The sequence below is a fragment of the Morus notabilis genome, unplaced genomic scaffold (assembly GCF_000414095.1).
Source record: "Morus notabilis unplaced genomic scaffold, ASM41409v2 Scaffold897, whole genome shotgun sequence".
Classification (NCBI taxonomy): Eukaryota; Viridiplantae; Streptophyta; class Magnoliopsida; order Rosales; family Moraceae; genus Morus; species Morus notabilis.
Genome location: NW_010357386.1, coordinates 227,208 through 252,030, shown reverse-complemented (window position 1 = coordinate 252,030; position 24,823 = coordinate 227,208). Strand labels below are relative to the sequence as shown.

Here is a 24,823-nt window from a genome sequence, read left to right as displayed (position 1 = left end):
TTATTCGTTGAACCAAATCTGTTGCAGATCCTTGTTGCAACAATAACTGTAACATATCTGTCTAGGTCGACTTTCTCAAAACCAGTCCGAATCAATCTGCTTTAATTCTAAAACCTTTCCGAAACTGATATATGAACCTGGACACGTTCTTAGGAGACAGAGGAAGATCATCCAGCTACGAAAACTCAATCAAATATCAATCAAATCACCAATTAACAATTTACCATCTTAGGATCAATAATTGACTTTTCAAAAATAGTAACTGAATTAAGTTTCTAGATCTTACAGAAACCTTTCATAAAGAGCTTACCAACTGCACATCTATTCTCAAATATAATCAACCAGCCAATCATTTCTAAAATAATGCCAATCATAAAATGATTAGAATCAATACAGAATTTGGGAAACAAATCCCAACATTCATGTTGACGTTCCTTGTGTTTTTTGTTATTGAACTTGATGTCGCTGTTAAGTTTATGTCTGGTATTTTTGTTGTCGTTTCGTGTATCAACGTATTTTAATTTTTTTCGCGGTTTAATTGCTCGCAAGTCTGACTCGACATTCTTTTACTTTCCACAATGTTGACGTTTGATTTTTCACGTGGTTGCTTTTGTTCTTCACGTCAATGTCGTTCGTAAATAAAGACTTTTCACTGTAATTATCCGCATGTTCCTAGCAAAAACATATAATTCTGCCTAAAGTCCCAGTCCCTCTAATCATCAACGTTCGTTTTTTTTTTTTTTTTTTTTTTTCACTTAAGATAAGGAGGGGAGAAACAGACAAATAGTAGTCTGTCTCTACATAAACGCATTATCAGCAAATAGCAAAGTGGAAAAGATGTCGTTTGTTGAATACCAAACTTCCCACATTTGCAACAAGAAAAGGAAAATTGCCAACAAACTTTGTTACAGCTTACAGGTTGATCATCTTCATGTGCAAATTCAGTACATCTAATAACTTGTAAATACACTCATAATCAGCATTAGAATCATAACCAGAAAAAAACCTACAGATTAAACCACCTGACTCAATGCAACTCTCCCCTGCCGGCTTCTTCATCCTTCCCTTTCTCATAACTCTTCTCACATCAGCCGCTTCCTTCCACCTCCCAACTCCAGCATACATGTTCGCCACCATCACTAGATTCCCGCACCTCCTCGGCTCCAACTCAAGCAACCTCTTCCTCACCTTATCCCCCACGCCCTCATCATCGTTGGCGCCACTCGCACTGCAGGCACTCAGCAGTGTCCTCCACACAACAGGGTCAGGCTCAATGGGCATGTTCTTTATGAAATCGTAAGCCTCGCTGAGGTGGCCAGCGCGGCCTAAGACATCAACCATGGCGCCATAATGTATCACCATGGGCTTAATTCCGTGCACATGCTCCATTTCGTGAAAGTAGCGGTAACCATCGTGTACCAGACCGGTGTGGCTACAAGCACAGAGGACGCCGAGAAACGTGACGTAGTTTGGCCGTACAGAAGAGTTCATCATTTTTGAGAAAAGATCAAGAGCTTCTTTGGCAAAGCCGTGTTGGGCAAGTCCTAATATCATTGCACTCCAAGTCCATACGTTTCTCTCTTTCAGCCTATGAAAGAGTACCTCGGCGAAAGAAAGAGCGCCGGACTTGGCGTACATGTGTACGAGAGCAGTACCAAGTTGGCAATTTATAACCAATCCTCTTACAATTGCTTGAGAATGAATCCATCTCCCTAAGCTCAAGTTTCCCAGCTCCGCAGCCGCGGAAAGCAAGACCACCATGGTAGTCTCGTTGGGCTCAAACTTGGAATTCCTCATCTTAACAAAATACCCAATTCCATCACCAAACTGCAGATTCTCAACGCAGGCGGTAATAACCGAATTCCATGAAACAGTGGTTCTCACAGGCATTTCATCGAACATCCGACGCGCATCCTTAATCTTCTTGCAACACCCGTAAAAATTGATCAAATTGTTCCGAACATAAACATCGACGTCCAATCCAAACTTGAAGGCGTCAACCTGCACCTGCCTCCCTTGTCTAAGCGCCGCGACCGCAGCGCAAGCCTTAAAAAGAAACGAGAAGGTAAGATTGTTGGGTCTAATTCCCCGGCCCCGCATTTTGCGGAAAACCGAGATGGCCTCTCGAGAAGAGCGTTCGCCGGAGGCGTAGCCTCTGATGAGGAAGTTCCACGAAGCGGTCGGCGAGTCATCGGAGTGATCAAGAAGGGTTCGGGCGTAGCGCAAGTCTTTTGAGGGAGATAACGCGCAGAAGCGGACGAGCTCTGTGAGGAGAAATGGGTCTCGGTGAAGGCCGAAGACACGGAGGCGAGCGTGAATCTGAGAGAGGTGTTTGATGGATGGGCAGAGCTTGAGAAGAGAGAGGAAATGGTGGTTTATGGAGAGAAAATTTGAGACCGTTGGGGAGTTCTGGAGGGAAGATTTTGTTGAAATCCCAACCATCCATTCAGTTGGGCTTTGGGCTGCCAAAGGTTGTTCTTTTTCCTCTTACTCTTGTTGCGTGTGCACGTCTTCTTTTCCTTTAATTAATTTTTGAGTGAAAGTTATCCGTTAATTTTCTTTATGAACAGCAGTGTAGGGTAAGACGACCAGCTGTAGTTGCTTTATATGGGCGTGATTATACGAGACCTCACATGCTTAGAAATGTCTGTATTGTGCTAATGAATAATGAGCTAAGGTAATTAATTAATGAAAATCATCTAAAATTAACTCTTACCGAGAGTTATTGAACAATGAGCCGGTCACTTAAAAATAATGTAGAGTAATTGATTAATGAGAATCATCAAAACTTTTTTATTAGAAAAACTTTTTTTTTTTTTTTTTAAACTTGTTATACCCGTATACTTGTGATTACGTATGGATACTTTGTGTTACTTGATAGATAGGTTTTCATCTTCAGAAAAACTTTTTTGACTTGATTTCATATGAATTCATCCCTTGAATTTGTCAGATTTGAGTTCGCTTAGTTTAAGTTTATCCAATTTTATCAACTGCTCAACAACATAATACGCACACACAGAAATTCACAAGCTTTTCTAATAATTGAACACTAAAACCTTGCTAATTACGTACATTCTGTTCTGCAAGCTATACTCTCGCCAAACTAACTGTGCATAACCATATTGTACAAGACTGTTCTATGCCTATACTTCATGACTGCATCTATTGATGTATGTATGTGTGTGTGTGTGTGTGTGTATATATATATATATATAGACCTAGGCTTCAATCATTTGGCGGACAGGGATTTTGTTGACCTTTATAGGAGTCGTCTCGGTGAATTCAGAAAGAATTGCTCTAAATTCATCTCCCGTTAGCGTTTCCTTTTCTTGTAGAACCTCAACTAGTTTATCTATCGCCTCACGGTTGTTCCTTATGTGGTTCTTTGCAATCTCATATGCATTCCCTACTATGCGTCGCACCGCCGAGTCAATGTCCTCCGCAAGCTTTTCCGAGATGGAGTTCCTTGCCAGCATCCTCAGCACCATGTCGCCGCTTTGAACCACGGGGTCCATCAAGGCCCATGGACCAATCTCCGACATGCCAAACATTGTTACCATCTGCGAAACAAAACAAGAAAACTTGTTAGTACTATATGAGTCTGATGTGATCTGACGTAGAAAAAAACAGAAAAGTATATATTGCACAGGCATATAATATATATACCTGTCTTGCTATCTGTGTGATTTGTTGCAAGTCCCCTGCGGCTCCGGTGGTGATTTCCGGTTCGCCAAAGATGACTTCCTCAGCGGCTCGACCCCCTAGGCCTCCGACTATTCTAGCAAATAGTTGTTGCTTGGAGATGAGAGTGGGATCTTCTGCCGGTATGAACCATGTTAGTCCACGGGCTTGGCCTCTTGGAATAAGAGTAACTTTCTGTACTGGGTCATGGCCTGGCGTCAATGTGCTGCAAAATATCAAACAATAATGTGTGCATAATTAGTTTATTATAGTTCAAAAGGTAGTGCTCTAATATGTTATGAATTAATGCATGAAAATTTGTGACTAAATTGTACTATTTCTTCCATTGCCTCTTTAGTGAGACGTGCAAAGGCTAATGCATTTAGTACGGCAAGAAGTTGTGGAGGATGAAAGAACTTACGCGCAGACGGCATGGCCGACTTCATGGTAAGCCACCAGGGTTTTGTTCTTTCCATCTGTCATCTTTGTTCCCTCCATACCGCCCACAATCCGATCAATCGAGTCATCGATTTCCTCAATTGTGATCTTGTCTTTGCCTCTCCTACCAGCAAGAATGGCTGCTTCATTCATGAGATTCGCCAGGTCCGCTCCGCTAAATCCTGGCGTTCGCATGGCAATTAGGCTGAGAGAAACATCCTTGTCAAGCCTCTTGTTGTTGCTATGCACCTTTAGTATCTCTTCTCTTCCTTTTATATCCGGTAATCCAACAGTAACCTAACAAAAACAGACAAACTTACTACTGTCCTAAACTAAGTTTTCAAAGCATTTTTTTTAAAGGGGCGATTACCTTACCTGTCTGTCAAATCTGCCAGGCCTAAGCAAAGCAGAATCAAGAATTTCGGGCCGATTAGTAGCTGCAATGACAATCACTCCACTATTTCCACTAAAACCATCCATTTCAGTGAGCAACTGATTCAAAGTCTGTTCCCTCTCATCATTTCCTCCACCAATGCCTGTCCCTCTCTGCCTCCCCACAGCATCTATCTCATCAATGAACACCAAGCACGGCGAATTCGCCTTTGCCTTGTTGAACAAGTCACGCACCCTTGACGCCCCTACTCCGACAAACATCTCGATGAACTCTGACCCCGAAAGAGAGAAGAAAGGAACCCCTGCTTCCCCTGCAATGGCCTTGGCCAGCAATGTCTTTCCAGTCCCAGGTGGCCCCACTAAGAGAACACCCTTGGGAATTCTTGCCCCAACAGCAGCAAACTTTTCTGGGGTTTTCAAGAACTCCACAATCTCTTGGAAATCTTGCTTCGCTTCATCAACTCCAGCCACATCATCAAATGTCACCCCAGTGTTTGGTTCCATTTGAAATTTGGCTTTGCTCCTGATATGCCACAAGAATCATGTCAGTGAAAAAACATAAATAGTGCTAGAAAATCATAGTTCTTTGTTTTATAAAAAAAAATGTTTGGGAGCACCGGACCCCACTTGTAGACCCCAGAGCATGGAACAGGCTTTTATTAATATGTGATGTTGAGCACTACCGGTATCTCCTAACATTGCTCTTTATTGAATGAATGCTGTTCTCTCTTAAAAAAAGAAAAAATAAATAAAGAAGTCATAAAAGATGAATGAAAAATCTGTTCAATTAGTACCTTCCGAGGCCAAAAGGCAAGTTGGGTCCTCCTGCAGGTGTGTTTGGACCTGAACTCCTTAAGATCAATGAGCCAAGCAATATCAATGGAAAAGCCAAGTTTCCCAACAAGTCTAGTATTGCAGGCCAATAGTTGATTTCCATAGGATGAGCAGCAAAATCCACATTCTTCTCTTTCATTTTCCTCACCAGTTCTTCTGGCAATCCAGGCAACTGAATCTTGACTCTCTGGATCTTCTCTAACGTCGGGTTAAAGATTTCGGCGATCGCAACGGTGCCGTTCTCGAACAGGTCCACTTTCTTCACAGCTCCTTGTTCCAAGTACTGCAAGAATCTGGAGTAGGACATTCTACTTGAGGTTGAAGAAACAGGGCTCTCTGGCTCAGCCCTTGCAGGCTTAGAAACAGAGAGCCCTATTCCTATAAGCCCCAAAGCAGTAGAGTTTATCAAGTTTCTTCTGCTGAGTTTGAGTTCTGAGGGATTTCTGTGACATGGGTCTTCTTTGTTTGTGATTTTGGGAAGGTGGTTCTCTCTAGAAATGTCCTCGGACTTGCAGATTGGAGGGAGAGAAACAGAGAGAGATAAGGACATTTTCTTTGTGTTATGTTATGAGTAGTTGAATGTGCTTGAAGAGGGCTTTTTTTTTTTTGTTTCTACCGTTAGAGAAGTTAGTTGGTGATCAGATTTGGTTTGGACGGAATGAGTGAGTTGCTTAAATATGGGAGACGATGGAGATTTCCAGTACTCCTTTTGTCATTTTTGTTAGTTTGATTTTATTTGTTCCCTCAAAGTTCAAACTTTCTATTTGATTCATGAAGGATCCAGAATAGTCTTTGTCTGTAGCTTTTATAGTTATGTATGATGAGCAAGTTTATGGAAAAGTGAAAACTGAAATGTCTTTTTCTCAGCCACACACTTGGAAGGAAAAAAGTGGTATATTCCATCTGTGGATTAGCATTCGTCCTAAAAATATATCACGAAATTGTGCCACGTAATAATTGACATTGTTTGGCAGTTGTATAGTATTATTTGAGCTCCAAAAGCTTGCAAATGAACCACAATTTATTAAACTTTTCCTGAAATATCTATATGCTTTATCAATCTTTCCACCTTTATCGGCATTACATTAAAAAAAGGGGAAAAAAAACTTTATCGGCATTTTTTTTATATATGATGAAATCAAAGATTTGAAGTTTGAACTCTTTGATTAAGTTAAGAACAAGAAATGTGTCGGATTCCTGGTCTGGATGAACGGTTGTCCACTTTCTTCTCCACAGGATATAAAAATATTAAAAGAAAAAAAAAAAAAAAACGAGAAAACGACATGGAAAAGAAACGACAGCAATTTCTATAGAGCAGCGTCAAGTGCAAAACAATATCAAAATAATTAACGACGTCAAGTTTATAAACGACATCAATTGACAAACCAACAAAATAAGAACACGACAACAAGAGGACACTGACAGTGGAAACGACAGAAAACGAAAACCAATTGGAAAACAAATAACGTGGAAAAAGGAAATCAAACGTCATAACGACAACATAAAAAACGGCATGCTCAAAATTGAAAACGGCAAAAATCCTAAAAATTGGCATCCACGTATAAACGATGACATACCCAAAAAACGACATCCACGTGAAAACGACAAAAATAAAAACGGACACAAAATATAAATTGAAAAACGACAACAATCCCAGAAAACGCATCTACATATAAACGACAAGAATCCAGAAAAATGGTGAATCCACATATAAACAACATAATACGACTTCATTAGACAAAGGACAAGAGCAGATGAACAACATAAATTTGCAAGCGACATGGACGTAAAAACGACAAAAAATCAACAACGACATGAAACATCAAGACATTAACAATGCAGAAACGACATAGAAGACCGAAAACAATCCTGAGAAGTGAGAGAACAACATGGAGAAACACGCCAACCAGAAACGAGATCAATAGGAAAAATAGGTGTTCTTTTTTACTTTTATTAGTTTGGCTGAATATGAAGACACCATATATATATTATATATATATATATTGAACCATTTTTGTAAGTACGAATACGATCTACATAATTTCTCAAAAAAAAATAAAATGTAACGACATACATAAACGGTTACCAATACCCATTTCCATAATAATCCCAAACAAACAAAAAAAAATACTTCCCATAACCGTCAATAACCACCCAAAAAAAAAAAAAAAAAAATCCAATTCACATCACATGTCACAAAAGCCCTCCTTCTCCATCACTTACATATATAACCCGAAAAACCACCCTGAACACTTCACGCCATTTTAATTTTCTTTCTGAAACCATCTTCTCTTCATCAAACTAGAAAAGTACCATGGAGCCAACCGAAGGAACCCCGATCGGCATCAAAATCTACACCACAACCCCACAAGACTACGACACCAACGCCGCCGCGCCGCCTTACCCCTCCGACCCAACCTCCTCCTCCACCATTGCCGCGGCGCCTCGGGAACCGGGACGCAAGCGACGCGTGGTGGCGAAGGGCGTGCAGAAGACGCTCTCAAAGACCTCCATGCTGGCCAACTTCCTCCCAACCGGCACTCTCCTTACCTTTGAGATGGTCCTCCCCGCGATCTACCGCAACGGCGGCTGCTCCGCCGTGACCACCGCCATGGTCCACGTACTCCTCGGCCTCTGCTCCCTCTCCTGCTTCTTCTTCCACTTCACCGACAGCTTCCGCGGCCCCGACGGCAAGGTCTACTACGGCTTCGTCACCCCCAAGGGTCTGGCCGTCTTCAAGCCTGGTCTCGACGTCGAGGTTCCAAAGGACGAGAGGTACAAGCTTGGACTTACGGACTTTGTCCATGCGGTCATGTCGGTCATGGTGTTCGTGGCGATCGCGTTCTCCGACCACCGCGTGACGGATTGTCTGTTTCCCGGCCACCAGAAGGACATGGATGAGATCATGGAGAGCTTTCCGTTGATGGTTGGGATTGTTTGCAGTGGATTGTTCCTCGTGTTTCCCACTACGAGGTATGGGATTGGTTGCATGGCTTCCTAAGAACATGAAAAGAGAGGGACAATTTATTAATTACTGATGTTTGTAGTAGTTGTTATCGTTTGTTTGTGTAGTAGTTTTCTGGTTTGGGTTCTCAGTGGATTTATAGAAGATTTATATATGTGTTTGTTTAACTGTATATTTTAGAGACTCGGTGTACTATTGAATATTGTTTTAATTATTTGTTGTTTTTATTATTTAGTGTCTGTTAAAGGCATAATCATATAAAATCATTCTGTAGGAACAATTATATATATCTCTCTCTCACACACACACACAATATCATTATCATACATACCCGATGCAATATATATTCCCTTAAGCAAAGACAGTCATAGCATACATGATTCAAGAAAACGACATCTGTTTTTTGTTTTTTGTGATTATTTACAGTAGCAACATGTCCTTTACATACATTTATTTTTTTTATCACGCTTCCTCCTCCAACAGAGTTAAACGTGTAAAATTCATTCAGTGTCGTTTCTCTCTAATCTGAACGGCATTTTCGTTGCTGTAAGACGCATGATGTCGTTTTATGGGTTCATATAAGACGATATGTTGATGTTTCCAGTAGTCATTATACTTTAGCAAATAAACGACGTGTAGTGTCTTTTCCATATTAAAAAAAAAAAGAGACAAAAAGAAAATCTCGCCCAATAATCTTATCCTCTTTTGAACGACGAGTAGGACACATATTCTTTTATTAGATGGTTTTAAATTTTTTTTTTCAAATAAATGACAAATGTCGTTTCTTGATGAAGAAAACATACGATTTAAGTTTTTATGGTCGTTTTTTTCTCACGTGACTCTTTTCTTACTAAAAACGGCATGCAGTTATTAATAAAATGGCTTGTCGTTTTTCGTAAAGGGGAAAAGTGATCCTGAGTATCAAGTAATGTTAGTGTAACTACATGTCGTTTCTAGCATTGTAAATTATAAAAATGATTTCTCGTTTCTGTTCAATGACATCTTAAATTTTAAAAGTAAAATTATATATTTTCACATATCATTGCGTATATATCTTAATTGTCTTGCTCGAAGGGAAACCAGACGTGTCCTTAAATGGAAGCAATACATTAACATTTAATCTTATCGTCGTTTTCCTACGCAACGACATTTATTTTTTCTTACTTTTTCTTCAATTTTTGATGTATAAATTCATTCTAGAACTAAATGTGTTTTGTTCTTTTGAAAAAGAGAACTAGATTTAAAAAGAGAAGAATGGCACGTCTTTGTTTTGTCCAGGGGGAGGGATTCTTCTTCCACATATGAAATTGCTGCAAAAATCATGGGCCATTTTTATTCCTTAATTTGTTTCGTTAGTTTTTTGTTAGACCATGATTTGGACTCTCTAAGATTAGTCCAATAACAACAGTGGAGATTTGCAATGGTTGTACAAGCTAAATGAAGCTTTAATAGTGAAGATAGCTTCTCTTGGTTGTTGATTTAGTTTTCTTTTCATGAACGTTTTAAGAAATTTAATTTTTATTATAATGTTTTGTTTGGGTTTAAAACAAATTAATCAGTTTGTAAGTCTACTCGTATTATTTTATGGAATGGATTATGGTTTAATATATTGTATTCAACTAACAAAGAACAGCTCTTGTTTAATTATTTTAGAGTACAAAAGAGATTAAATTCATCTAAAAGCTCAGTTTTGGCCACATTAGCAAACTTTTTACAAGTTAAAAGCTTTCTGTTCACTTCGCTGATTCGAATTTGTAATTCGAGTTGAGATGTGATTTTGTGCGAGAGCTTTTTACTGTAGTAAAAAAGTTAAATGTGACTGTTTCTGAGAGTTTTTTACTGTAGTAAAACTCGAATCGGCGAAATGAACGGGGCCTTAAAATCTGTATGTTAACTAGTCAAAAGGGGATCTAAGAAACGTTTTCCAGAACTTTTGATATGGTAGACATGAAACTCTGTATAGCATTTTTGGCCAGGACACCTTTTATTTTTTTTTTATTTTTTTTTTCGTTTTAGGCTAATTAGAGCCAGGACGCCTTTCTTGTAGTGTAAATACAATTTATGGGGAAAATTAAACATTTTGTTTGTTAATAATTGCCATACACGTGTACATCTTTTTAAATATTTAAATGAGACGAATCATCCAAAACTTACATACAAGCGTAATCGCTTTAGTTTTCCTTTAATTTGGTCAACCAAGTGAAATAGGAAGGATATTTTCCGGGAGATTTCTCTAGTAGTATGGACAAATAATCTCTTGACTAAATCTGGCAAATTAAAATGTCCTTATCATTAGTGAGTAGCATTTTCCAACACATGTGATGACTTCAAAGACGACTTAAAGCTTAGAGAAACCTTTTGGAAGAAACCCATTACATTGTCAAAATGTCGACTACATGTAATTTCTATGAATCTGCAAAGTTCAATCAGTTTAGTAATCAGAATCTTGACAGTTCCTTAGAAGAAGACAAAGCTAGTATTGGAAAATCAACATCTCTTCGGCATATTTATCCATGAGAACAGTTACCTCGCAACGTGTTCTGCGGTTTTAAATATACAGTGGCATAAGTGAAAAGCAGGCACATCCTTCAAATAGAGTTGGATCTAGTCTTTTTCATTCTATTTAGTGGGCCTTATAATTTTTAAAGTGACGAAGAGAATGGACGATTGGATACCACAAAAAGAGAAAAAAAAAAAAAAAAAAAGTAAAGTTTTGATTGTTAACTTAAGTTACCATTCTATTCATAGTCCGTTCAGTTAATAGGCTTCAATAAAAATTAAAATTTTTATGAGAGAAAATATTATAATAAAAAAATTTAAATCGTAGTTCTAACAAGCGAAAGGAACAGGTGCTCACTTCTTTCTTTCTTTTCAAAACAATTGTGCTTTTATTTCTCACTTTTTAGAACTCAATTTTGTTTTAGAATTACATATATCTTCAAGTCAACGAAGTAAATGCCTGCTTAAACTCAATTTCCATGCATGAGAGGGTTAAGTAATAGGAAGGTTACTCGTGAAAGCCATTGACTAAATTTGTGATCATCCTTGTATACAAGGATTGTGAGGTAAGTTAGGCATGTCCCATAACATATATTCCCTTCTCACTTTCATTCTTTTGTCGCAATGTTAGATTTGGTGTCTGTCCTGTGACAAACAGATATGTTTTCAGTTTTATATTTTGGTACTAAAAATGATTTGAATAAAAAAAAAAAAGGGTCACATATGCTGTCCCAACATTCATCTAACAGCCAATGATAAGAATTGGCTTAGATGACTTTTTCCTCTTTTTTTTTCTTACCGCTAAATTACATCATACTGCAATTCTTTTAGTCACCAATATGGAAAAATGAGGCATTCAAGCAGAGACAGTGATTTGGGAATCTAGCTGAACACTGTTTCCGGATAGGATCCAAGTAAGCAACCAAGTAACATAATTGTTAGGATAGTGACAAAAAAGTTAGTCAACAGCGTATTATAAGAAAAGTTTCTCCAACTTGGAAAGAAAAAACTAAAATATTCTGAACCAGTAAGAAGTAAGGCCTCGTTTGATTCACGCGTTTGTGTGGTTTTGTTTATTTATGTTCAAATTGTGAAAATAATGGCGATAAGTTCAAAAGAATTTGGGTTTAGGGTGGTTAATATGTCACATCATGAGTTCAAACCCAACACAAGATTTCGCAATCCAAACAATTTTCAATCGGGTTGAAGGGTTGAACCATAAATTTGTCTATGGTGATTGGAGATCAGAATTCCACTTTAATTCCTTTCCCGGATGTTTCTTTAACAACGTCTCAAGCTCATAAATACTACAAAGAGAGCCATATTAAAAGCTAAAACTAGCCCTCTGTCTCTAGCAGAGAAAACCTTCATAAATAATAATAATAATAATAATGATAAATATATAAAAAAAAAAAAAAAAAAAAAGAGTTGAGGAAGTCATAGAGAAGTAAAAAGAATGGCTTTTCTAACAACATGTTGGTTTATCATTGAAACTGTAATCATCCCAGATGGATTTCGGAAGTGGTTTTATTTGAGCTTCTATATCCATCCCTTGATTCTTTTCTTCTGTCAAATCTTCCTCTGGCTCAAACTGCTAAAAGACTGCCTTGTATTTGTACTAGTATCTCCTCTTAGAGTCACTTGTGCTTTCTGTTTGTACATATTTGGTCTTTGTAGAAAGTGTGTCATCTTTTTTCTCTCATTCACTAGATTTTACAAAGGTGAAGTTGAAGAAGAGGTTGAGCAGTATTTTGATGCTCAACCAAGATTTTACTCGAATGCAATTGCTGATTCGTATACACGGTCAATCGATGCATCTATTCAGTGCAAGATAAAACTTCTTGAGGCTGAGGAAGATGTATGTGAAGAAGCAGTTAATTATGCAGAAGATTCACTTCTCTGTATGGAGGGGCCTACGTACTTGTTGTACAGTTCCAACTCATTCACAAGCGCAACAAATGAAAATTCAAATGGATTTCCACTTCAGATTCAGACGGACTACGCAGAAGGCTCAGTTCTTTATGGAAACATGGAAGACGTTATGTCCTATCGCGGTGAAGTTACACTCGGGAACGAGTACTTTTTTGGCAGTTCCAGCTCATTCACAGCAGATGAATATCCAAACATTGAAGTTCTCCCGCCTTGTAGCTCCAACTCAGATGATGGAGATCTCTACATGGATGAATATTCACCCACAGCCTGTAATGCCTCCGATTTTCTACTAATTGAAAGAGAAGTGACTGCAGGAGAAGAAGACAAGGAAGAATCAGATGGATTTTACGAGATGTACAATGAAAGAATGAGATGGTTCGACGTACTCAATTACGAGAGAACTTGTGGAATGAGTAGGTCTTAATTCATCAAAATGTGCCTTAGAATACAGTAACATATTCATTTCGGGTCTTAGAACATTTATAGTCTCCTGAGCATACTGTTTATAGGCTAGAAATTAGTTATGGTAGTAGTACTATAATGCTTCTTTTGAGTACCTTTTAAAATTTTTCATAGTCCTTGTTGGTTCAACTTGGCCATTCTAGGTGCAATTGAAGACAAGCAGATGGGAATTTCCAGTCCTTTCAAGATCATAGACCATCCGAACTCCGGCGCTCTACACACGATCTCATGGAGCAAAATGACTCAAAGAAGGCTTTTGAGAAGCATAGAGAGTGACTTTGAAACGGTTTATGTGGCTCAATCATGCTTGTCTTGGGAGGTCCTTCACTATCAGTACAGAAAGGTGAAGGAAATCGAAAGACCTAGCTCTCAGAATAACATATTTTGTAGCAATGTTGCAGGTGAATTCCAGAAGTTTCAAATACTACTAGAGAGATTCATGGAAGATGAACAGTGTGAGGGCAAAAGAGTACGGAATTATGTTCAGGGAAGATTCTCTCTCAAAAGTCTTCTTCAGGTGCCAGAGTTTTCAGGTAAGATAATTTGGTTTATTTATTTATTTATGCATTGTTATTATAATTTGGAAAAGGTACGGAATTATGTTCAGGGAAGATTCTCTCTCAAAAGTCTTCTTCAGGTCCCAGAGTTTTCAGGTAAGATAATTTGGTTTATTTATTTATTTATGCATTGTTATTATAATTTGGAAAAAGCGATGTTTCTTGATTAAATTAAGTAATGTTGTTTCTATAGCTACTCTATGTCCTATATATTAACCAAAGACTCACAAGGGTCAAGATAGTTACTAAGAAGCGAAATAATCAGTTAGTGTTTATCCACTAATTCCTAAGAGTAGTTTTCACACTACTATTGTTCTAATATTTTTGTTTCACATGCTTCCAAATGTATGTGTTGTTATTGGTTAAAATTCTAAATACCCTTTGTTTTTGTTCCTAATACCTTATTATATCTCATATTGTTGGCACATACTTGTCAAAGAAAAGTTTTATCTTGCTAAGAAGATGTATTCATGTAGACTTGAAATTAAATAGTGGCATGTGGATGCTTTCAAATGAAAGAGACAATAGAAATTTCAAGCGAGATTGAAAACAATGATATCCTCTATGCTTCATTGAAAAAAAAAAAAAAATTGCTGATATTTTCCCAATATACATTCACAAACTATCATAAGAGTTCACACAATTATTTATTTATTCACCTGAAATAAGAATGTAATATATAGTTAAGGGCTTCATGGAGGAGAATAAGGAAGAGATGAAGGGACAAGGGACAAATGTGAAAGGAGTTTTGAAGGCCATAGAGGAATGCATAGAAGCCTTTTGGTTGTTTGTGAAAACAGACAACAAAAAGTGTTGGTGGAAAATTAAAAGTTCTTCATGGGCTTATCCACCTGTGGAAGACCCAAGAGATCTTGAGCTACTAGCTGAGCTCACCAAAAGACTCCAAAAGGTAAACCCAAATAACAATAATCTTCCTAATATGAAATGAAACTCAAAAAAAAAAAAACCTGATTGAAAGTTTTTGACTTTCTTGAAGAACAAATTGTGGTTGAAAGATTTGCAAGGGAAGAAAAGGTGTTTGTTAAAGAGGATAGTGAATCCTATGGAGGAGTCTCAAGGAAAAGAGATGTTGTTCACAATGATAGACATGAAGCTTGTTTCAAGGGTGATCCAAATGTCTATGATCTCCTCATCCCAACTCAAGTGGTGCCAAGAAAAGCTAGACAATGTTGAGTTTAAAGATGGAAAGCTACTGAGGGCATGTACTTATCCCTTATTCCCACCCTAAGCAACTGCCAAATGATTCATATGAGAAAGTGAAAATAACAGCCAAAAAAAAAAAAAAAAAAAGAAGAAAATTTGTTGTTCTCTGCTTTAGGATGTATATATGCATATGAAGTCTGGAAATCCATGTTCATGTAATCATCTCAAGCTAAATCTAGACCTATATTAAGTCACGTGTAACAGAAGTTTTCAAATGGGTGTATGTGTATAAATATATAAATATATATGAATGTGTATGTGTATGTATCTTTTTGCCTGAAATTCCATTGTGATATAGCTCAAAAGGCTTCACTTTATCAAATGGATATCAAACTTAACTATATTGGAAACATTCACTAACAATCCACTTTTTGCCTCGCTTTCCCCCTTTTTTTTCTTTGCTTATCTCAGAATTTGGTCCTTTTGCCTTTTTGCCTCTCTTTTTTGGCCAAGATAAGCTGAGAAGTTAGTGTAGTAAACAAACGGAAGACATAAAGTTAAAGACATCTTTCACAAAACAAAACCTAAAAATGTTTCCAAATTACTTTTTTCCTTTTTTTTTTTTTTTGGTTTTATAATTTATGACATTTGTTAGCGAATGGAGAACCACATTTGTTAAAAAGGCTAATGAACAGCCGGATCAATCGTCATCTTTCTTGATTGGAAAATATTCCCTAGGCCCTAACCTTTCACGTGATCAAATAGAAGTGGGGAAAAAATTATCACAAAAATGAAAAATTCATAAAAATTAGGAGACGTTTAGTTTATGAATTAAAATTATAAAATTAAAATTATTTTTAATTTATGTATATTTTTTATAAAAAAAATAATATAACAAATCATAAATTATAATTTAAATATTTAAATATTTCAACTAAACATCTCATCAATGTTGGTGAATCTTCACCTTTACCTTCAGAATCAACGAGCCTTTCATGACTCGTAAAGCCAACACGTTTTAACTCTTCCTTGTCATTTTTCCTTTTCTTGTTTTTTTTTTTTTGGGTAGAATGTCGCTTTTCTGATGGAACGCGTTTTCAATTAAGGGAAGGTGAACAAATAGTGAGCGTCTTAAATAATTTCCGTAAGAACAAAATTAATTTCATCGGAAGAAATCATTTTGGTACTCGAATATTTCTCAATTATTACGAAGATATTCTTGTTTTTAATATACTTTTAACTTTTTTAAAAACCGAGCTTTGGACATCGAAACCCCTTTTTCCCCTTCTAATTTAACTGTTTAGAAATAAAAAAAAATAGAAAGTATCAGTTTTTTTGAAAGCGAAAATATCATGTATTTATATTTGAACACCACAATAATACTAAAAAAAACGTCGAAAGCGATATTTATTTTTATTTGAAGGATTATTGACATTTTTTCTGACATTTTTATGTTAAAATCAACTTCAAGATATAAAATGATAAAAAATTAATTTCAATGTATAAAAATTAATCTTTGAAAATATAATAATATATTAGAAAAGAAAACAAAATGTTTCCATAACAATAATGAAAAATATAGGGTATAGTTTTCTAATATATATGCCCTTGGTTTTTTTTTTTTTTTTTTTGAAAAGTAACATTAGGTTAATTGGAGGGATATGATGTTTTGAGGGTTGATATTTGAAAAATGAAGAGGGACGAGAAAATTGTTAAATTTATTTTTAAAGATGTATGATTTTAAAGTTTTATCATTATTTTTTTAATTAATATAGTTATTTAATTAAAAAGATAAAAATTTAAATTTGTGCATTTTAAAAGGTGTTAATCTCCTTTTCTTAAAAAAAAAAATTATAATGTTACCATTTTTAAAGTTTAGTTATTTATACCGATCATATAGTATGAAAATTAAGCTTGAATTTTTTACACAATAATATTTGAATTGAAATGTTTCACGTTTCAGAAGAATTGTTGTCGTTTAGCACACAGGAGAGGGAGGGGGAGAGAGAGAGAGAGAAATATGTGGTGGTTAGCTTGAGAGAGAGAGAGAGTGACAGTGTATGATGATGATGATCCAAAGATTCCAAACAAAAAAGCTCGACTCCTCTGATGAGGAATCTACAACTAATTTGAACCTCAAACTTTCCTATGATATGATTCATATTTTCTGAGGGATCCAGCCGTCCCAACCACCATTCCTAAATCTTTTTTTTTTCTTTTTTTGCCCATGCTTTCTTCTTCTTCTTCTTCTTCTTCTTCTTAATCAACCACAATTTGCCATTTCCAATTCCGCCCAAAGCAATAATTAAACAAACTCCTTCGTAGCCATGGCTTCTTCCATTGGAGGGTCTCTTCCTTTTATATCGGAGACCAAGTCTGAGAAATCCTTGCTTCTCCGCAACAAAACCTCAAGATTCCCCTTCTTTCGGAATCTCCAGAGAAACTCTCTCAAATACACTTGTCTCAATTCTACTTCTTCTTCTTCTTCTTCTTCTCCTTCTTCTTCTTCTTCTTCTTCTTCTTCAGTTGTGCGATTACGAAAGAATAGTAAGGCTGTGAGAGCGATCGGTAAGGGCTTAGAAGAGGCGGACAATGATGAAGAATCGTCGGAGGAGACGCTTCAGGCCAACATTGAGAAGAGCAAGAAGGTTCTCGCTGTACAAAGAGACTTGCTTCAACAGGTACTTCTTTCTTTCTTTCTTTCTTTTTTTTTTTTTTTTTAATCTTTAGTCGTTGCTTTTTGGTAGGTAGAAATATGGGTATCTTTTTTATTCGTTTATGGAGTAGAAAGAAGAACTAATTAATGTTTTTCTTTAATTGCTATCTGGGACTGAGTTTTTTCTTCCCATATTAAAGCTGATCATGTAGTAAATGCCTCAACTTTGGCTTGTAATCACCTAAATTAATTCCATTTCTGTGGGGTAGCACCATATCCCTTTTGCAAGGCTTGTAAACACAATCCAACTTTAAAATTATGTTTTTTTTTTTATAATTATTTCCTATGTGACTTGTCCAAAATAATTAAAGTTGTTCTATTTAACAATTTTAATATTTTAAAACTAACTATCATTATTCTATAGATTATATTTGAATGTAACATAATCCAATCTGATATGGACAGTATTAAGTCTCAGTTTCAGTTTCATTTCTAGTTAGTACCTATTCTTCCTTTTCTTTTTTTTATTAGTTTACTTAAAATTCATGGTTTTGTTTTTTCAGATTGCAGAAAGAAGAAAATTGGTTTCTTCTATAAAAAGTAGTACCGTTGATTTAGCAGAAGATGACACTTCTTATGAGGAAGGAGACAACTCTATCTTAAATGCACGAATCGTTGACGATAAAGAAACTGTTGAAAACCAGAATAAAAACGTTACTGCTTTTTCAAGCACCTATGCCCAGTCTACTGCAGAACAGAAGCCAGAAACCTTACCATCCACTGCTAACAGAATTGGTGAAAGCGAGAGTAATTATGGTAAAGATCTATCGAAAGAAAATGATTGGTCTGATCCGCTTCCATCTTTTCTTTCAAGTATGCCCGAAGCTTCTACTCTTAAAGTTGAGAAGCGAATAGATTTGGAAGAACCAAGTCAAGAGGTGGTTAATGATCAGAAAGACACTCCTGAGAATGAAATAAAACCCTCCAAACCTCCTTCGGACAAGGGCAGAACTGTCTCAGGCACCTTTGCCCGTTCTAGTTTGAATGCTGTTAAAAAAGAAACTACTGTAAAGAAAAATTGGTCTGATCCGCTTCCACCTTTTCTTTCAAGTATCTCTAAAGCTTCCACTCTTAGAGATGAAAAGCAAGTGGACTTGGAAGAACCAAGTCCGCAAGTCATTGATGATGAGAAAGCCGGTGGTGAAAGAGATGAGGAAAAACCTCCTCCTTTGGCAGGGGCAAATGTCATGAACATCATATTAGTAGCTGCAGAGTGTGCTCCATGGTCAAAAACAGGTACTATATTTTGTGCCCATATTATCGGAAGGAAGGTCATCTATTGGGAACATGTTCTAGCGTAAGATGGTTCAACTCCTCTGCAAAAGAAACCGTCATTGATAACCCACATTCCCAAGCCAGGACGACTTATCTAGTAAAAAAGTTTTTCTTCTTGCTGTTAGAACCAATCAAAAGTTTGTTGCTTTTTTATTTTATGGTAAAAAACACTTTGCTACATTCCTGTAGACACATGCTTGAGGGAAAAAAAATCCTAAATTATCATTGGTGTGCATGTTGTTTATAAGCAAGAGAACATGGTTGCGGGTCTCCACAATTTAGAGACTGATATATGAATCTCGTAGGTGGGCTTGGAGATGTTGCTGGGGCTTTACCCAAAGCTTTAGCTCGGCGTGGACATCGGGTTATGGTAATGTCTTCCTCTTTTCAAAATTTGAATTGGGGAATATCATTCCAAATGTCAGAGATAGAATTTATTGATACTACAGGTCTAAGGTTAAGCTGAACTTACATTTAGAATAACCTGCCTTTTTGCCACCAGCCTAGTTGTTCCCCTTGCAAGTATCTTTTAGCGTGTAAGCATTATATTTATGTAAAATGTAAAAGATAAAAGAAATATGAAATATCTGGAACTGCCGGAACTTTTAGGTGTCTTTCTTTAAGTTGGTCTTTGATCCTAACTCCTAATTCCTACCTGATTTACTTGGCTATGGATCTTGGAAAACAAGATTTATTGTTATCTGCCTTCTTTTTTAAACTTTTTTCATTAGTCACCTAACTTTTCCACCTTACTTTTCCTTTCTCTCATAGGTTGTGGCACCTCGCTACGGTGACTACGCTGAAGCCAAAGATGCAGGAGTCCGGAAAAGATATAAAGTACATGGACAGGTGTGCAATCATTGCATAATTAACTGTGATCATCTTTAATCATATTGAGAGGTTTCGTTGCACTTTCCCATTGCAATGACTAATGACAACTTACTTTACAGGATCTTGAAGTTACATACTTCCAAGCCTATATTGATGGAGTAGATTTTGTTTTCATTGACTGTCATCATCTCTTTCGCAGTAGAGAGAAAGATATATACGGAGGAGACCGATTGGTGAGATATCTATTCTTGCTCTTTTTGTCAGTTAGTTGTGGCTGCTGGAAGATAATCTGGTGGCAAGTGTAATTTGCAATGATCATATGTTTATATTCATTAGAAGTTCTATTGTCTTGTCACATAGAGGTATTATCATACGCAACTGCCACCAAGTTTTTAAATTCTTATATCCCTTTTTAACATCTGTTAATTATGATTTATGATAGCTTATATACAACAAAATCTTCTCTTCCTTTGTTGTGAAAGCCTGCCATTGGCGCGTTGCCTGCCAAATTATGTAATGTAAGATTTGGTTTTGTTGCACATAGGACAAAATTAGCCTATGTGGCTCGTAGATGGCGGAAAGGTTGTGTTTGGAACTGGGGGCTGGGTTGATGGCACACCCCTATGAAAATGTTCAATTTATTTTACATTATTTCTTATTGTGATAGCTTAAGCCTAATTATTCTCAACTTTTACCTTAAAACATTAGGCCACTGCTGTTTTTTTTTTATAATTACTCGAACCTCACATGGGTTTAGTTTCATGTTGCAGGAGATTTTGAAGCGCATGGTGTTGTTTTGCAGGGCTGCTGTTGAGGTACATCATTCGATGCCCATTTAAGCTGATCCAATATAAGAAACACCCCATTTTACCAAGTTATTACTAAACAATTCTGCCGCACCTTTGCACGTAAAATATTTTAAGTGTGAGGTTGTTAAAATTCAGAAGAGGAGAGGCAAGACTGATCTAATGTTACTCACACGTCACACCTCAAATTTAGATCATAATTCGTTTCATCTAGGAGGCAAGAATGGAAGACTCAGGTGATCATTTGTGATCAGATTAGTTAGACATGACTCTGTATTGTAGTTGTAAACTTCATTTCAGTGTGGTGAGGATATCATTTATGTGCGCTTGTATGTGCTTAGATGCCATGAAGATGAGTTGGTGACTTTCAGGTCCCTTGGTATGTTCCGTGTGGTGGTGTCTGCTATGGAGATGGAAACTTGGCTTTTATTGCAAATGATTGGCACACAGCGCTTTTACCAGTGTATTTAAAGGCATATTATCGTGATCATGGTTTAATGAAGTATGCGAGATCAACGTTTGTAATTCACAACATAGCTCACCAGGTTTGTTCCTGTTCAGTGAATTATGATTAATACAAGTGAACTCGTATTTTATACCTTATCCAAAGCTGAAACTACTTAGAGTTGTTAAGTTAAATGCTTATAGCTCTCACCTCTCACGAAAACAAGCACACGTTACTAATAAATCTTAACTTGTCTTTTGAAAATGTTGTGACATTGAGTGCATAGGCTCATTGGCGGATCAACATGAGGTGATTTGGCTGTTTGTGACCCACAATTTCCATATTCCTCTGGAAAAACAGCACGTCATAAGCCATATATTAATCTTTGTATTTGTCATTTTTGTTTCTTCTCAAACAAAATAGAGGTATTCATTGTATATTCATATAGTACGTAAAAGTCTCTGCACAACAAAATGATGTTTCAAAATCTTGAGTTGAATTTATTGTATCCAGGGTCGGGGCCCAGTAGATAATTTCGTCACCTTGGATCTGCCGGAACATTACATTGACCTTTTTAAACTGTACGATCCAGTTGGTGGCGAACACTTAAATATCTTTGCAGCTGGGTTAAAGACAGCAGACCGCATCGTTACCGTAAGCCACGGATATGCCTGGGAGCTTAAAACTCCTGAAGGGGGCTGGGGTTTGCATGGGATCATCAATGAGAATGACTGGAAACTCCGAGGAATTGTAAATGGAATTGATACAAAAGACTGGAACCCAGAATGTGACGTCCATCTTTCAACAGATGGTTACACAAACTACTCCCTAGAGACGCTCCAGACTGGAAAGCCTCAATGCAAGGCAGCATTGCAGAAGGAGCTGGTTTTACCTGTTCGCGACGATGTTCCTGTCATTGGTTTCATTGGGAGACTGGATCAGCAGAAAGGTGTTGATCTCATAGGTGAGGCTATTCCATGGATGATGGGTCAGGATGTGCAACTTATCATGTTGGGAACCGGCAGGCCAGATTTGGAACAGATGCTCAGGAATTTCGAAAGCCAGTATCATGATAAAGTCAGGGGATGGGTCGGTTTCTCTGTAAAAACCGCCCACAGGATAACTGCAGGAGCAGACATTTTACTCATGCCATCAAGATTTGAGCCTTGTGGTCTAAACCAACTGTATGCCATGAAATATGGCACAATCCCGGTGGTTCATGCTGTTGGTGGACTGAGAGACACCGTGCAGCCTTTCAATCCATTTGAAGAATCGGGATTGGGTTGGACATTTGATAGTGCCGACGCAAACAAGCTGATACACGCATTAGGGAACTGCTTGTACACTTACCGGGACTACAAGAAGAGTTGGGAAGGACTCCAGAGACGAGGAATGATGCAAGACCTTAGTTGGGATAAAGCTGCTCAGAATTATGAGGAGGTCCTTGTGGCTGCCAAGTACCAATGGTGATGAGTGTTTGCTGCTTATGTTTGATTATGAGGTTTTCATAAAGCTCAAAACTGTCCTAGAGGATGTGCGGCTAGGGCTGTTCATAAACCCGCAAAACCCCTAGCCCACCCCAACCCAACCCGAAAACTGCAATTTATAGTATTAAATTTTTTTCAGCTCATTCAATGTCTGGCCCGAAGTTTTGGGACGGGGTGTGGATTGGGCATAATGCCCGCATACTCCAACCCAACATGCACTCTAACTTGCTTTCTCTAATATCTAACCCTAAGCAGGCAACTCATTTCTACTCTTTAGTTTTTTCATGTTTGAATTAAGCCTCTATGTTTGCTTTATGTGACTAATTTCTGAGTGTTGACTAATTTATGTTTGCTTTATGTTTGATGTTGGATGGACTACTTTACTTCATGTTTGATGTTGGATTGAACTTTGAATTTCTATTTGTTTGAATGTTGGAGTTATTATTTTTATTTGATGATGAACTTTGAATGTTAGATTGAACTTTGAGTCTTTGATTCTTTGAATATTGAAATTGATCACCCAACTCACCCCACACCGCCCCTACTCAACCCAAACATCATTAGGTTGTGAAATTTTTTTAACGGCGTTGGGGTTAAATATGTGCAACTCGCACCCTTTAAGATAGGGAAAAAAAAAGTCCTACCCCTCACCAATTCAACCCATGAATAGCTCTATGTGCGGCTCAGGCATGCTCTTGTACTAAGTTATGCTAAGTGAAGCAATTTTTGGGCAGATAGTGTTTTTACATGTTTTGCACTCTTTCATTTTCATGTAACACCAATCTAGAAAGACAAGTAGACAAATACTTTTCTAGTGTTGACAAACGTACTAGAGCATTTCAAGTGTAGCCAACCAGGAAATTTGGATGGAATGATTTTTTTTCTTGTTTCACTTGTTTCCAACCAGGAAATTGAGAAACGAACCATCTTATCATAAAAGCGAGAGCACCTTTAAAAGACGACAAATTTTGTAAGAACGACAGCATCTAACAAATGTAAGCAATAACCCGATAATTTGAAATGGGATGGATTGAAAAAGATTTCCCAAACCAGGTAGCAAAAAAAGAGAGAGAACGAGCAAGAGAAAGGCAGAGAGGGAGAGTGCGGAAAGGCAGGTAGGCCGACGTGTCGCCGGTCTGCAGGCTTTCGTTCTTTGTCTAGAGAGTGGTCGCCGGTGTATCTACACTGTGCCGGGGTTCGCGCCGCCAGGGGAGTGGGGCCTGGCTCGGATTAGAGATCAGTCGTGGGAGAGGGTTATTCGCCGCCGATCTGGTGACGGGACCATCGATGGAGGAGGCATTGTCATCCGAGGTGGTCGTGGGAGACTTGGATCTCCTCTAAGATCAAGCTAGGTCAAAGGGTGGATGGAATGTTTTGGGCTGCTTGGATTTGTTGCTAGTTGGGAGGGTTTGGTCGCCGCCCGCCTAATGTCGATGTTGAGGGACCCAACCGTGGTTGTGGTTGGGTTCGTGCCGCCGAGTGAGGGTGGCCAACGATACTGTTGGTCTCGCCGTGGGGTTGGCCAAGTTGGGGCCTCGGATGCTCTCCAATGGGTAGGTGGATGGAGTTGGATGGCTGAGACTTCGCAGTGAATGGCGTCGAGGGATCTCAAATACATGGTTCGCGGTGGAGGCGGCGCTCTGGACTTGTGTTTAGTCTTGTTTTTATGTTATGTGTTTGTTTTTGTTTATGGTGTATTGATAATAAAGGAAGTGGCGGTTTCAACACCTCCTAGTGTTCATGATGTCCCTCATCTGGTCGAGTCGATCATTGTCGGTGTGGGTTGTTTAGTCTAATTAATTTTAGGCCTCATAGATGTCCCTTATATGAGGGGTTTGGTCTCGGTCGACTATATTATTTGGTCTCTTTCAACAAGCTTCGACTATACTAGATTTTTATGTGTTGATCAGGCTTTTCTCCTTTAGATATCAGTATTAATATTTGTCCTTGTGCTATAATTGTTTTTACTAGTGGATTCTTTTGTTGGGGTCGAATTCTATTATATTCGGAGTCATTTGTCACACGTATGTATTTCATTCTTTTTGATAATAAAATTTCCTTTTATCAAAAAAAAAGAAGAATGGGATGGAATTTTTTTTTTTAAACCTTGTTGGAATATGATTCTTGTATACATCCATGGCGATATTCACCTCGAACCTGTACTTTTGATTACATTCCTATTTGTTTGCAGTCAAAATCTTCAACTTTCTAAAGATAAAGAATGAAAAAATGTGAATTTTTTTCCCCGAGGAAGTAAAATCAGGGGAAAAAATAATTTTAAAATGGCAATTCAAATTTGTTGTCTACGAATTCGTTCCTCACTTTCAGCTTCAACCTC

General features: G+C 37.6%; 3 protein-coding genes across 3 annotated transcripts; 2 read left to right on the top strand and 1 right to left on the bottom strand.

The window, feature by feature from the left end:
- Positions 1–849: 849 nt before the first annotated feature.
- Positions 850–5,897, bottom strand: LOC21396767 (ATP-dependent zinc metalloprotease FTSH 6, chloroplastic). Its single transcript, XM_010089850.2, has 6 exons — positions 5,307–5,897; positions 4,495–5,035; positions 4,103–4,416; positions 3,667–3,907; positions 3,242–3,560; positions 850–2,366 (listed from the first exon to the last, which is right to left on the bottom strand). The coding sequence occupies exons 1-6, from the start codon at positions 5,894–5,896 to the stop codon at positions 913–915; spliced, it is 3,459 nt and encodes a 1,152-aa protein (XP_010088152.2). The 5' UTR covers position 5,897; the 3' UTR covers positions 850–912.
- Positions 5,898–7,660: 1,763 nt separating this feature from the next.
- Positions 7,661–8,347, top strand: LOC21396766 (protein DMP8). The gene has a single exon (XM_010089849.1). It carries the CDS (start codon positions 7,661–7,663, stop codon positions 8,345–8,347), a length of 687 nt encoding a protein of 228 aa, XP_010088151.1.
- Positions 8,348–16,983: 8,636 nt separating this feature from the next.
- LOC21396764 (starch synthase 2, chloroplastic/amyloplastic) lies at positions 16,984–22,761 on the top strand. The gene is made up of 8 exons (XM_024169472.1): positions 16,984–17,606; positions 18,145–18,877; positions 19,222–19,286; positions 19,688–19,765; positions 19,867–19,980; positions 20,518–20,562; positions 20,925–21,098; positions 21,512–22,761. The coding sequence occupies exons 1-8, from the start codon at positions 17,253–17,255 to the stop codon at positions 22,466–22,468; spliced, it is 2,520 nt and encodes an 839-aa protein (XP_024025240.1). The 5' UTR covers positions 16,984–17,252; the 3' UTR covers positions 22,469–22,761.
- The last annotated feature ends 2,062 nt before the right edge of the window (positions 22,762–24,823 follow it).

Bases quoted from the DNA above. Each gene is read 5' to 3' on its own strand.
- LOC21396767 (XM_010089850.2), bottom strand. From the start codon at position 5,896: ATGTCCTTATCTCTCTCTGTTTCTCTCCCTCCAATCTGCAAGTCCGAG. The intron at 3,908-4,102 runs GTAAGTTCTTTC...GATATTTTGCAG, and splicing joins GTCGGCCATGCCGTCTGCGC to CACATTGACGCCAGGCCATG. The intron at 2,367-3,241 runs TCCGCCAAATGA...TAAACCACCATT, and splicing joins AAAGGTCAACAAAATCCCTG to TCCTCTCTCTTCTCAAGCTC.
- LOC21396766 (XM_010089849.1), top strand. From the start codon at position 7,661: ATGGAGCCAACCGAAGGAACCCCGATCGGCATCAAAATCTACACCACA.
- LOC21396764 (XM_024169472.1), top strand. From the start codon at position 17,253: ATGGCTTCTTCCATTGGAGGGTCTCTTCCTTTTATATCGGAGACCAAG. The intron at 17,607-18,144 runs GTACTTCTTTCT...TTGTTTTTTCAG, and splicing joins AAAGAGACTTGCTTCAACAG to ATTGCAGAAAGAAGAAAATT. The intron at 20,563-20,924 runs GTACATCATTCG...GGTGACTTTCAG, and splicing joins TTTGCAGGGCTGCTGTTGAG to GTCCCTTGGTATGTTCCGTG.